Below are 13,696 nucleotides of genomic sequence, written 5' to 3'. Positions count from 1 at the left end.
CTGCCTGAGTTTCAAAGTTATGGGCAATTACCATCACATGAATTCAATAGCTATTATATTGCTTGCATAAATATATTTTTGTATGCTTGTATTTAGTTAAAAATGAAAACAAAAATAGTCTCACATCAATGTTTTATACATTTACAGAAAAAAAACACATTTTTAAAATAGCCTCATTACGAGGATGAAGAACTGATTCCCATGTGAAAGTGAATTATTTAAGACTGTAGTGATATAGTGACAGATCTGGTTGGGCAAACTCTAGAAGCTAGACAATGAAGAGTTTTACCATGAAGAATTTTTTTTTTTCTACAACATCTTGCCTTTTATCAAAATCAGTTCCAAAGAAATATCTTATTGGTCACTAAATAAACTTGGTCACATTTGGTTTGATCACTTAAATTGGTACAGCAAGAATGTACAGATACCAAAGAAGCCTTAAGTTGGATTTCTTGGAAGTTTTATCAGATCAGACTTTAAAAATAATCTAATTGTAAAAAACTCCCCATTGGATTTCACATCAATTTGGGTCACTCCCTCCCTTCTCAAGATCCTTGAAATAATCTAAAGTGTTTAAGTTTCCAAAAAGGGAACTTTCTTATTTGCCAGTAAGGGAGGAACCCTATAAAACAAGCACTAGATCAGGTTCCCAGGAGAATTTTGTATTCGCTGGATTCATAAAGTCTACCTCATTTATTTGAAATGTTTCATCATACTTGTATTTGCACATCCCTAGATAATAGTTATTTTGCATTGACATCAGCCACATGGAATTTACAGCATTGTGAGATGCCTTTAAGAGAGTCTCAATCAGATAACCCAAGAGTGTCCTCTAGGGTGTTGCCAAGCATAATTCTACACAGTATCCTTTCATTGAATCTTACATATTATTATACATTCTTTCAAGTGTTTCCACTAGGTTCTACTATAAAAAAGAAAAAAATGATATATAGTTTGTGTACCTTACTTAGAATTCATAATCTATCTATTTATTTATTTACAGCATAACAGTATTCATTATTTTTGCCCCACACCCAGTGCTCCATGCAATCCATGCAATCAATACCTTATTACATCTTGAAGAAATGTATGATTTAATTTCTTAAAACGTTATAGAGCTTCATACCTTAATGAAAGATAAAGAGATCTAGAATACACAGTATTGGTACATATCATATTTGTGTACTTCAAATTATATGCTTTTATGAAATCTCATGAAATAAATCAGCATTAATAGGTAAATAAATAGAAAAATATGTAGACAAGATAATTTGAGATTTGAAGAGAAAATAATTACCACTGGAAGTACTTGGAGTTTAGATTCAGACTGAAGATATGCCTGTTCTGTTTTATTGCACAAGCAAGTTACAGTTAAAGATCCTTTTGAGTACAAACAATATCTAGCTCTAGTTTTGAAACTTAGCAATATAGACTCATGTGAGTAAATTTAACTTTATGAGTATCATCTATAGATTATCAAATCAAAAGCACAAAGATATCCACTGAAACCTTCCAAAGAAGATATAGTCCATCTATACAATGGAATATTATGTCTCCCTTAGAAAGGATGAATAACCAACTTTTGTATCAACATGGACAGGACTGGAAGAGATTATGCTGAGTTCAATAAGTCAAGCAGAGAGAGTCAATTATTGTACGGTTTCACTCCATTGTGAAACATAAGGAATAACATGGAGGACATTAGGAGAAGGAAAGGAAAAGTGAAAGGGGGGAATCAGAGGGGAAGATGAACCACGAGATACTGTGGACTCTGAGAAAAAAATTGAAGATTTTAGAAGGGAAGGGGGTATAGGTGAGCCTTGTGGTGGTTATTAAGAAGAGCACATATTGCATGGAGCATTGGATGTGGTGCATTAACAATGAAACTTGGAACACTGAAAAAATAAAATTAAATTAAAAAATTTTTTTTAAAGTTAATAAGTATTGGCCAGAATGTAGGGAAAATGGAATATTTTTGCATTTTTCTTGGGTATGTAAATTGGTATAGTAACTAGGTGAAAGTATATGGGAGTTCCACAAATAATTAAAATTAGAAATACCATATGATCCTACAATCCCACTTATAGGTATACATCCAAAAGAATTAAAATACCTTTTATTTTAAAGATTTTATTTATGTATTTGACAGAGAAATCTCAAGTAGGCAGAGAGGCAGGCAGAGAGAGAGAGAGAGCAGGAAACAGGCTCCCCACTGAGCAGAAAGCCTGATGTGGGGCTCGATCTCAGGACCCTGGGATCATGACCTGAGCCAAAAGCAGAGGCCTCAATCTTCTGAGCCACCCAGATGCCCCAAGAGAAAATATTTTAATATCTATGGTAGAACTTGAATGTTCACTTAAGGGCTTGACATAGCTATGGCAAAAATATATCTCTATACTTTACTTTAGATTCTTTATATGCAGATTTATCTTGGGAATGGGCCACGGGGGGGGGGGAGGAAAAAAAAAGAGCAAGTACACAAGCTCTAAATTAACATGAATCCAAAAGAAATAAATTTTTGAGCTTTTCAGGGAGTCCATCACATGGTTCTGAGGCTGTAAATTGAACCCAGAAGGGGCAATGATGGTACCTTCACAGGATTTATTTTCAGCCTGCTTTTACACATTTTTTTTTATGGTTGTAGAATTTCAGATAATATTCACTCTCATATTTGGAGATTCCATAAGTTTTTAAAGCATTTTTAGCAACACATTATTAGTTAAAATTGGGCTAAATTCATATCTTTCTTCAATTAAGAACTCTAGCTGATGATATAAGAGTCCAAATGCCATTTTTTATTCAGTTGGAAAATCTTTTTAGTAAATACTCCAGTAGGGGTTCCTGACTGGCTCAGTGGGTCAAAGCCTCTGCCTTCAGTTCAGATCATGATCTCAGAGTCCTGGGATTGAGCCCTGAATTGGGCTCCCTGCTCAGCAGGGAGCCTGTTTCCCCTCTCTCTCTGCCTGCCTCTCTGCCTACTTGTGATCTCTGTCTGTCAAATAAATAAATAGATCCTGAAAAAAAAATAACTCCAGCAAAGAGAGCTTGAGGACCTGGTGTAAGGCAGTGATTGAAAAATATTGTTAAATACTGGAGTAGAAAAAAAAAAATAAGGAAATTTTTCATTGATTAGTTTATTGCAGTGAAAGAACAAAACGCTTATGTTCACTTGTAATTGTATTATTGACTCACCATTTTGTGTGAAATGTGTCTGTGTGTTTTTCACAATGTATGAAGTCCTTGGTAGGTATTCGGTCACTGTGGGACATTTGTGTATTTTTTATGCTTTTCATATCTTTTTTTTTTTTTACATTTTTCTCAGATTTCTTCAAATTCCATAGTTCTGAAGACAAATTTAAGAGATGAATTAAATCTTTCAACAGGATGCAACAATTATGTTTTCCAACACTATTTGACATCACTATTATTCAGTTACATGTGTAGAAAAAATTCCACTTAATTTAAATTTGGAGAGATGTGACTTATAACCAACTATCATTCTAGATGTCAAATTTTTAATCTGTTACTTCTCTACTAAATGCTAAATGCTTAATTACTATAGTGTTTAAAATGTTCAAATTTACATGATCTTTTTAAGTCTCTCCTATTGTTGAAGGGATGTAAATTGGCACAGTCATTATAAGAAACAGTATGGATGTTCTCAAAAAATTAAAAATAGAACTATCTTATGTTCTAACACTTGTTTCTGTGTATATATCCAAAGAAAATGAAATAACTATTTCAAAGGAGTATTTGCACTCTCATGCATATTGTGGCCTTATTCACAACAACCAAGACATGGGAAGAACCTAAATATCCATCAGTGGATGAGTAGACACAAAAGTAATAAATCTATATTCACTGGAATATGATTTAAGCTTGGATAAAACAAAACAAAACAAAACAAAACAAAAACTTCATCATTGTGACAACATGGATGAATGTAAGCCAGAAACAGAGAGAGAAGTATTGCACAATCTCATTTATTTGTGAAAGAAATAAAATTCTCAATAGAACATTATAGAATAACGTTTACTATAGAATAATAAAACTCTTAATCCTGTTTACCATGGTCTAGCTGATGGGTAAATAGGGAAACTTTACTCAAATAATATGAAGGTTCAGATATGCAGGATATAAATATTCTGGAGCCTTAATATACAATAAGAATGACTGTACTTCTCCTCTCTAACTCCCCATGTCCTTCATGCTATTTGTTATGCTCCACACCATGAGAAACTATGGACTCTGAAAAACAATCTGACAGTTTTGAAGGGGCGGGTGGTGGGAGGTCGGGGTACCAGGTGGTAGGTATTATAGAAGGCACGAATTGCATGGAGCACTGGGTGTATGCAAAAATAATGAATATTGTTATGCTGAAAATAAAAAATAAAAAAGAAATCAATGACAGAAGAGATAAAAAAAAAATGACTGTACTTAACAGTATTATATCACATACTTGAAGTTTGCTAACAAAAAAGTTCTTTTTAAAAAAAAAAAGATTTTATTTATCTATTTATTTATTTGTCAGAAAGAGAGAGAGAGTGCACAAACAGGCAGACGCTGAGAGAGAAGCAAGGAGTCCAATGTGGTACTCAATCCCAGGACCCTTGTATCATAATCTGAGCCAAAGGCAGACACTTAACTGACTGAGCCACCCAGACACCCCCAAAAAAGTTCTTAACTCTTCTCACACACACAAATAACTATGGAGGGTGATATATATGTTAATTAACTAAATTATGTATTTCCCCTTTCATTTTCTTTTTGTCCATTAAATATAATGAGTAATATATTTATAAACCACTTGTAAATGATTTTCACATTTCTTGATTTTTGTAGTTCTACTAAGTATACATAGGTGAAAATCAATCAGATGTTTTCTTATTGAGTTAGAGAAACAAATCTTGAACATAAACAAGGCCTATATACAGAGAATACAAAACTATCAGCTTTTATTGGCCATATCCATTGGACAGACTCTGACTTGTATCAATATTTGTTCCATAATTAAATTTTATCTAATTCTGAGCAGTGGCTCGTGAAGTAGTTATAACCTAAACATTTTATAGATGATAAACCAAGATTCAGATTTTATGTGACTTTTCCTGATTCCTCTGTTACTAATTTAGCTTCTAGAAGAATAGATATAGTTATTTACAGATGAAGATTGTATTTAAATTGATAAACTCTCTTATCCTTCAAAAGGTAATTCTGACATTAGTGAACATCATTTTAACTTGTCAAAACTAAAAAGGAAAAAGAAAAGAAAAAAGAATGATCTTAAAATAGAAATTCAGTATAGATAAAATAGGGTCATGAATATGTATGACATTTATTCCCAAATACATTGATTTAGTTTTTATTTTTTGCTCATTTTTAAGATATTCTGTCTCCTCTGTTGTTGTTCCCACATTGTCACTTGTTCCTTACAGATATACAGCTTTAATGAATGGTATAGTAAATGCAGGCATCATTTCCAGATCCTCCAAATGAACTGCAATTCATTCCTTGCCCCCAATACCAAAGCATCCTAGGCGACTTTGATTACCAAAAAAACAAGAACAAAAACAAAGAGGCACCCATATTATTTCCTCTGTAAATCAAGTTGTAAGTGTGCATATTCAAGACATATTCAGTTTATTCCTACATCCTGATGAGGAAAATTTCCTAACTGCTGCCTGAGTTTCAAAGTTATGGGCAATTACCATCACATGAATTCAATAGCTATTATATTGCTTGCATAAATATATTTTTGTATGCTTGTATTTAGTTAAAAATGAAAACAAAAATAGTCTCACATCAATGTTTTATACATTTACAGAAAAAAACACATTTTTAAAATAGCCTCATTACGAGGATGAAGAACTGATTCCCATGTGAAAGTGAATTATTTAAGACTGTAGTGATATAGTGACAGATCTGGTTGGGCAAACTCTAGAAGCTAGACAATGAAGAGTTTTACCATGAAGAATTTTTTTTTTCTACAACATCTTGCCTTTTATCAAAATCAGTTCCAAAGAAATATCTTATTGGTCACTAAATAAACTTGGTCACATTTGGTTTGATCACTTAAATTGGTACAGCAAGAATGTACAGTTACCAAAGAAGCCTTAAGTTGGATTTCTTGGAAGTTTTATCAGATCAGACTTTAAAAATAATCTAATTGTAAAAAACTCCCCATTGGATTTCACATCAATTTGGGTCACTCCCTCCCTTCTCAAGATCCTTGAAATAATCTAAAGTGTTTAAGTTTCCCAAAAGGGAACTTTCTTATTTGCCAGTAAGGGAGGAACCCTATAAAACAAGCACTAGATCAGGTTCCCAGGAGAATTTTGTATTCACTGGATTCATAAAGTCTACCTCATTTATTTGAAATGTTTCATCATACTTGTATTTGCACATCCCTAGATAATAGTTATTTTGCATTGACATCAGCCACATGGAATTTACAGCATTGTGAGATGCCTTTAAGAGAGTCTCAATCAGATAACCCAAGAGTGTCCTCTAGGGTGTTGCCAAGCATAATTCTACACAGTATCCTTTCATTGAATCTTACATATTATTATACATTCTTTCAAGTGTTTCCACTAGGTTCTACTATAAAAAAGAAAAAAATGATATATAGTTTGTGTACCTTACTTAGAATTCATAATCTATCTATTTATTTATTTACAGCATAACAGTATTCATTATTTTTGCCCCACACCCAGTGCTCCATGCAATCCATGCAATCAATACCTTATTACATCTTGAAGAAATGTATGATTTAATTTCTTAAAACGTTATAGAGCTTCATACCTTAATGAAAGATAAAGAGATCTAGAATACACAGTATTGGTACATATCATATTTGTGTACTTCAAATTATATGCTTTTATGAAATCTCATGAAATAAATCAGCATTAATAGGTAAATAAATAGAAAAATATGTAGACAAGATAATTTGAGATTTGAAGAGAAAATAATTACCACTGGAAGTACTTGGAGTTTAGATTCAGACTGAAGATATGCCTGTTCTGTTTTATTGCACAAGCAAGTTACAGTTAAAGATCCTTTTGAGTACAAACAATATCTAGCTCTAGTTTTGAAACTTAGCAATATAGACTCATGTGAGTAAATTTAACTTTATGAGTATCATCTATAGATTATCAAATCAAAAGCACAAAGATATCCACTGAAACCTTCCAAAGAAGATATAGTCCATCTATACAATGGAATATTATGTCTCCCTTAGAAAGGATGAATAACCAACTTTTGTATCAACATGGACAGGACTGGAAGAGATTATGCTGAGTTCAATAAGTCAAGCAGAGAGAGTCAATTATTGTACGGTTTCACTCCATTGTGAAACATAAGGAATAACATGGAGGACATTAGGAGAAGGAAAGGAAAAGTGAAAGGGGGGAATCAGAGGGGAAGATGAACCACGAGATACTGTGGACTCTGAGAAAAAAATTGAAGATTTTAGAAGGGAAGGGGGTATAGGTGAGCCTTGTGGTGGTTATTAAGAAGAGCACATATTGCATGGAGCATTGGATGTGGTGCATTAACAATGAAACTTGGAACACTGAAAAAATAAAATTAAATTAAAAAAATTTTTTTAAAGTTAATAAGTATTGGCCAGAATGTAGAGAAAATGGAATATTTTTGCATTTTTCTTGGGTATGTAAATTGGTATAGTAACTAGGTGAAAGTATATGGGAGTTCCACAAATAATTAAAATTAGAAATACCATATGATCCTACAATCCCACTTATAGGTATACATCCAAAAGAATTAAAATACCTTTTATTTTAAAGATTTTATTTATGTATTTGACAGAGAAATCTCAAGTAGGCAGAGAGGCAGGCAGAGAGAGAGAGGGGGAAATGGGCTCCCTGCTGAGAAAGAGCTGGATGTGGGGCTGAATCCCAGGACCCTGAGACCATGACCTGAGCCGAAGGCTTAACCCACTGAGCCACCCAGGTGCCCCTAAAATCTATATCTTAAGGCAATATCTACATTCTTATGAGTTTTTCAGCATTATTTCCAAAAGTTAAGATATGTAATAACGTGTGTAATATGTATTTAGCCCAAAAGACTCCACGAAAGACCACTAGAACTGGTAACGAAATCCAGTGAAGTCTCAGGATATGTAAAAACTTGCCAAATTACTATGCTGTACACCTGAAAATAATGCAGCATTATGTGTCAACCATACTCAAATAAAAGGTGTTAAAAAACAAAGCAAAACAAACAAAAAAAACAATAAATCACAGACACACACACACACACACACACACACACACATAAGAAAGGAAATTCTACACTCTACTATTGTTTTTGAGAATTTGGACTGTAACATGTTAGTTTTTTTCACCAAATTTTATGTAAGTCCATCTAAAGCCTATAGCAATAAGACTCAATCCCATATTTTAAAAGACTTTCATATCCTTTCCTATTCAGACACCATACTTATGAACTAACTCCAAAATCACTTTCTATTGTAAAAATACAGCCATTCCTGTTCAAACTCTACTTAAAATCTTCTACTTATGGTCTTGACCAACTTTTTTTACATAGAGTAAGTCACTAATTTCTTAAACAGATCAACTTAAAATTATAATGATTTTAATCTGTATAGTCATCCAAACTGTCAGAATTAATGCAATGGCATCAAAATTGATATGAGCACATCACATGATTGCATGAAAATAGTCCTACTTCTGGAGAGTACAATTCATGTTAAACATACCATGCTAAAGCACTCTACACTTATCTACTATTTTTCCCATCTCCAGGAGATTCATCATAAGCTCTGAGGACAATGTCTCTCCCCTTTCTTGATAAGTATAATTTATATTTCAAATATTTTTGCCTCAAAATATGTTGTTTCAGTTATGGGTCAAATAAATTCTTCTCATATTTGAAGTTTCTTTTGTATCCATATAAACATTTAGTATACATTTTGTGACACAGAATTATTACTACTCTTAAAGTGATCATGTTTTCATAAACACAGCATTGCTTAGTATAGACTTTAAATAAATATCCATTATAAGAAATGTGTTCAGCAAAAATCCAGGAAAGATAATATCTATGATTATATTACCAGCGACTATGTTATCAATTTTTGTGTCACTGCTAATTTATGATACATTTTTAGGCATAACAACAATTCTTTCCAAGATTCAAACATACAGGCTCTTTTAAATCTATTTCCACTAAAAGAAATTTTCTTTGATATCCCCTTGTTGAGAGATATCATACTGATTATTTTAGTATTTTTTAAAAAACAGTTCTTAATTAATTCTAAACAAATTCTTCTAAGCACTTGTAGAAGAGTCTCATGTCTTATGTAATAAATTAAAATAAGAACCAATTATGACATGTATTCTTTGTTATCTTCCAGTTTTACAAAATCACTGAATTGAATAGCTGACAGGGGTCCTACTGTCATTATATGAACAAAGTCATTTTTCTGAACAGATGTCTTTAAATACTTTTCAAATGGATGTATATATTCATCTATTATCCCTGCACTTGACATCTTAGGCATTTCAGGAAGACTCCGCAGCAACCATGAGTCAAGTTCTTTATCTAGACATTAAAGGAAAGAACCCTTTTCATTGTGTGTGTGTGTGTGTGTGTGTCCGTGTGTGTGTGTGTGTGTGTGTGTGTGTGTGTTTACTTGGGAAAGCCAACTAAGACTTGAATGATACAGTTTAAGTAACTAATACTCAAGATGGCCTCAGGCCAAGAATAGAAAAGAATTCTTATAATGGAGTTACATGTTTTTGAAGATGTGTTAAGGGTCAATTCAGTGGTATAACAAATACACTTATTCAGATTCTTCCAATGTTTTTATGTCTCTAAAGTTTTATGGAGTCATAAATGTTATATATTGTTACTCAGAAGTTGCATAGGAATAAAGTGTAAGGATAATAAATTATTTGGCAATTTGTACATTGGTTTAAAATTAGATACATTATAATGGAATTTGATACATTTTACATTAACACAGAGGCAGAAATTCTTAAAATACTACACAATTTGTGTGTAATCTTTATTTTAGAGTAGATACTTATTTTTAATTTTCACTAAGTTAGAGATTACCATTATGTTACAAAACATGTTTTACATTTTAAAATGGGTAACAAAATGATAGTACTACTTTGAGGGACTACTATTTAAATAATGTAAGAATGCATTTTTCATTGCAGATAACTCCTTAAATGTTCTTATATTTTGTATGGTCTCCTGTATTTGCATCTGTGTTACATTTCTCTTGGGAAGGGGTATGACTAGTCTAGTTTAAAAGGTTTTTTCTAACTTATTTATGATAAAGTATATCTTATGAAATACACAACTTTAACAATCTTTGTGCAATTCAGTAACAACTGCATTGTTCAATCATAACTATCAATCTCTAGATTATTTTCAATGTACCAATTTTCTCACCTTACAAATAATAATTCCCCATCCTTGCACCCTATAATCCTACTAATGATTATTTGTCTCAATTAATTTGCCTAATCTAAGTACCTAATAAAAGTGTAATCATACAATATTTTCCTTTTCTGTTTGGTTTACTTCACTTAGACAAATTTTCTCAAGATTCATCCGTGTTGTAGGATGTATCAGAAATTAATTCATTTTCAGTGCAAATAATAAACCATTGTTTATATACAGTACTTTTAATTTCTGCATTTTTTTCTCCTGTAGGCACTTTTTTTTTTTTTTTTTTTTTTTTTTACTTCTTTGGCTATTGTGAACTATGCTGCTATAAACATTTCTGCACAGGTATTTGCTCAAGTTTCTCCTTTCAAATATTTTTTGTATATATTTAGAAGCATAATTACTAAATCATATGATAATTTGATGTTAAATTTTCCATACTATTTTTGTATGAATTGCCATACTGCTTTTTATAGCACCTGACCATTTTACATTCCCATCAAAGATGCACTAAGAGAAAAAGAAAGAATGTGGGATGCCTGGGTGGCTCAGTTGGTTAAGCAGCTGCCTTCGGCTCAGGTCATGATCCCAGCGTCCTGGGATCGAGTCCCACATCGGGCTCCTTGCTCACCAGGAAGCCTGATTCTCCCTCTGCCTGCCATTCTGTCTGCCTGTGCTTGCTCTCTTCCCCCCTCTATCTCTGATAAATAAATAAAATTTAAAAAAAAAGAAAGAATGCACTAAGATTCCAATTTCTCCATATTCTTGCAGCATTTGTTATTACTACTATTTAAAGTTTAATAACATCTTTCATAATGGATGAAAGGAATATTTCATTGTGATTTTTTGTGCATTTCCCTAATAACAAATGACTGTCTCATCATATGCTTATCAGGCATTTGTATATATATATACTTTGGAGAAATGGGTATTTAAATCTTTCACACATGTTTTAATGTGTTTGTTGTGGAGTTTTATGTGTTATTCAGGTATTCTAGATGTATATTCCTCAATTATTTATTTACTTCAAATACATAGGCTATTTCTTCACTTTAATAAAGGATGTTTATCAGAGGGAATTTAGGTTGTGGATGGATAAGGTGCTGCGCATTGTATGTAAGTGTTGAATTGCTAAATTCTACATCTGAAATGAATATTACACAGTTTGTTAACTAACTGAGATTCATGGAGTACTGGGTGTTGTTCATAAACAATGAATCTTGGAACACTGAAAAATAAAATAAAATTTAAAAAAATCTTGGGCGCCTGGGTGGCTCAGTGGGTTAAGCCGCTGCCTTCGGCTCAGGTCATGATCTCAGGGTCCTTGGATCGAGTCCCGCATCAGGCTCTCTACTCAGCAGGGAGTCTGCATCCTCCTCTCTCTCTCTCTGCCTGCCTCTCTGCCTAGTTGTAATCTCTCTCTGTCAAATAAATAAATAAAATCTTTAAAAAAAATTTAAAAAATCTTTATATTGTAATGAAAAATAAATAAATAAATAAATAACTTGTAAAAGAAAAAAGTCAATAAAATTTTTAAAATAATATAATTATTATACATAAAAATTACTATATACAAAAAGATCCAAAATATATAGTTCTGTCTGAATTTCAAAATAAAATAGTAACAGTTATAGATATAATGCATATATAACTATTCCCTAGGAAAATTCACACAATTCTTTTTGTATAACCTTGAAATTTGGGACAAATCAATGTCATCTTAGTCATGATTTAAGGTAACGCACTGACCTATACACTTTCTCAGGGCTCCCTTGACATCACTGTTTCTCATACTATAGATGATGGGGTTCAACAAAGGAGTGAAGATAGTATAGAACACTGACACTATTTTATCATGGTTAGCTGACCTGTAGGATTTGGGTCTCATATAGATAAAAATAGCAGCTCCATAAAAGAGTCCCACCACAGAGAGATGTGAGGAGCATGTAGCAAAAGCCTTCTTGCGGGCTTCTCTAGAATGCATCTGGAGAACTGCAGCAAAGATAAGACTATAGGAAATCAGGATGAGAGAAAATGGAACCAGGAGCATTAATACACAGCAGATATACATGACATTTTCAAAGGCCAATGTGTTGGCACAAGCCAAACGCACCAGAGTAGGGGCCTCACAGAAGAAATGATTGATCTCACGCACATGGCAAAATGGAAAACTCAGGGTAGCAGCAGCCTGCATGAGGCCATCAGCTGCCCCCAGGAACCAAGACCCCACAGTCATTCTCAGGCATAATTTCCAGCTCATGAGAACAACATATCGCAGTGGATGGCAAACAGCCACATAGCGGTCATAGGACATGGATGCCAAGAGGAAACACTCGCTCCCTTCCAAAGTGATGAAGAAGAAGATCTGCAACCCACAGCCAAAAGGAGAAATGGACTTCAGGCCAGTCAAGTAGTCAGCTGCCATTTTGGGCACAATGGTGGAGACTAGCATCATGTCCATGAGGGAGAGTTGGCTCAATAGAAAGTACATGGGAGTATGAAGCCGGATATCCTGATGAATCAGAAAAATCATGAGGGCATTGCCTAGTAGTGAGGTGAAGACAATTGTGAGAACCATCACAAAGAGAAATAGATGGGCTTCTGTGTGATTAAAGAGTCCTAGGAGAATGAAATCTGTCGTGGTGTTCCAAATGTTCATGATTTCAAACAAGAGCAACACTGCAAATGAAGAAATAGATGATATAGTTTTCATTATCTTACTTTCTCAAAATATGTTCCCAGTGCAAGACAATAATACCAAATTCAACATTTCATTAATTGTATAAAGTGTGTAATGATGTTTCCCCTCAAATTCAGAGACACAATCTTCTTTTGGTAAATAAGAGAAAACAAATTTGTTAGTACCTAGTATAAAGATAAGTTTATTTTTCTTCAGGCTCAAACGAATCTAAATATCTGAAGGCATTCTCTTCACTGATCTGCTAGTAGTGAAACTGCTCTAGGTTGTTGAATGAATCGTATCATACTTGAGGAGATGAAGATGCTGATTCAGTCTCAAAGATGTGGTCTGATTCATTGAAATGGCATGACAGGAATCCCTCTCTTCCATGGTCATTTGATTTGCACCCAATTTACAAATGCCTCCTGTACTGGAATGCAAATCAAGACACAGAAATTGCAAAAAGCTCCCTCAGTCACTAACTCCATTGTTTCAGCATCAGGATTGTACTGACAGAATTCTACTTTAGGGTTTTAGTTGGTTGTTTCAAAATTAAACATAGAAACACACTTTTAG

The 13,696-nt window shown here is 33.2% G+C and overlaps 1 protein-coding gene across 1 annotated transcript; it reads right to left on the bottom strand.

Annotated features, from left to right (window-relative positions):
* Nucleotides 1–12,164: 12,164 nt before the first annotated feature.
* Nucleotides 12,165–13,099, bottom strand: LOC309861485 (olfactory receptor 2T33-like; the record flags this gene model as incomplete). Its single annotated transcript, XM_082724436.1, is given in 2 exon segments — nt 12,165–12,190; nt 12,193–13,099. Coding segments are annotated over 2 exon segments (933 nt in total).
* Nucleotides 13,100–13,696: the final 597 nt, after the last annotated feature.

This window comes from Mustela nivalis (assembly GCF_964662115.1).
Source record: "Mustela nivalis genome assembly, chromosome: 3".
In the NCBI taxonomy this organism is placed as follows: Eukaryota; Metazoa; Chordata; class Mammalia; order Carnivora; family Mustelidae; genus Mustela; species Mustela nivalis.
This window is presented reverse-complemented; position numbering and strand designations above follow the sequence as displayed.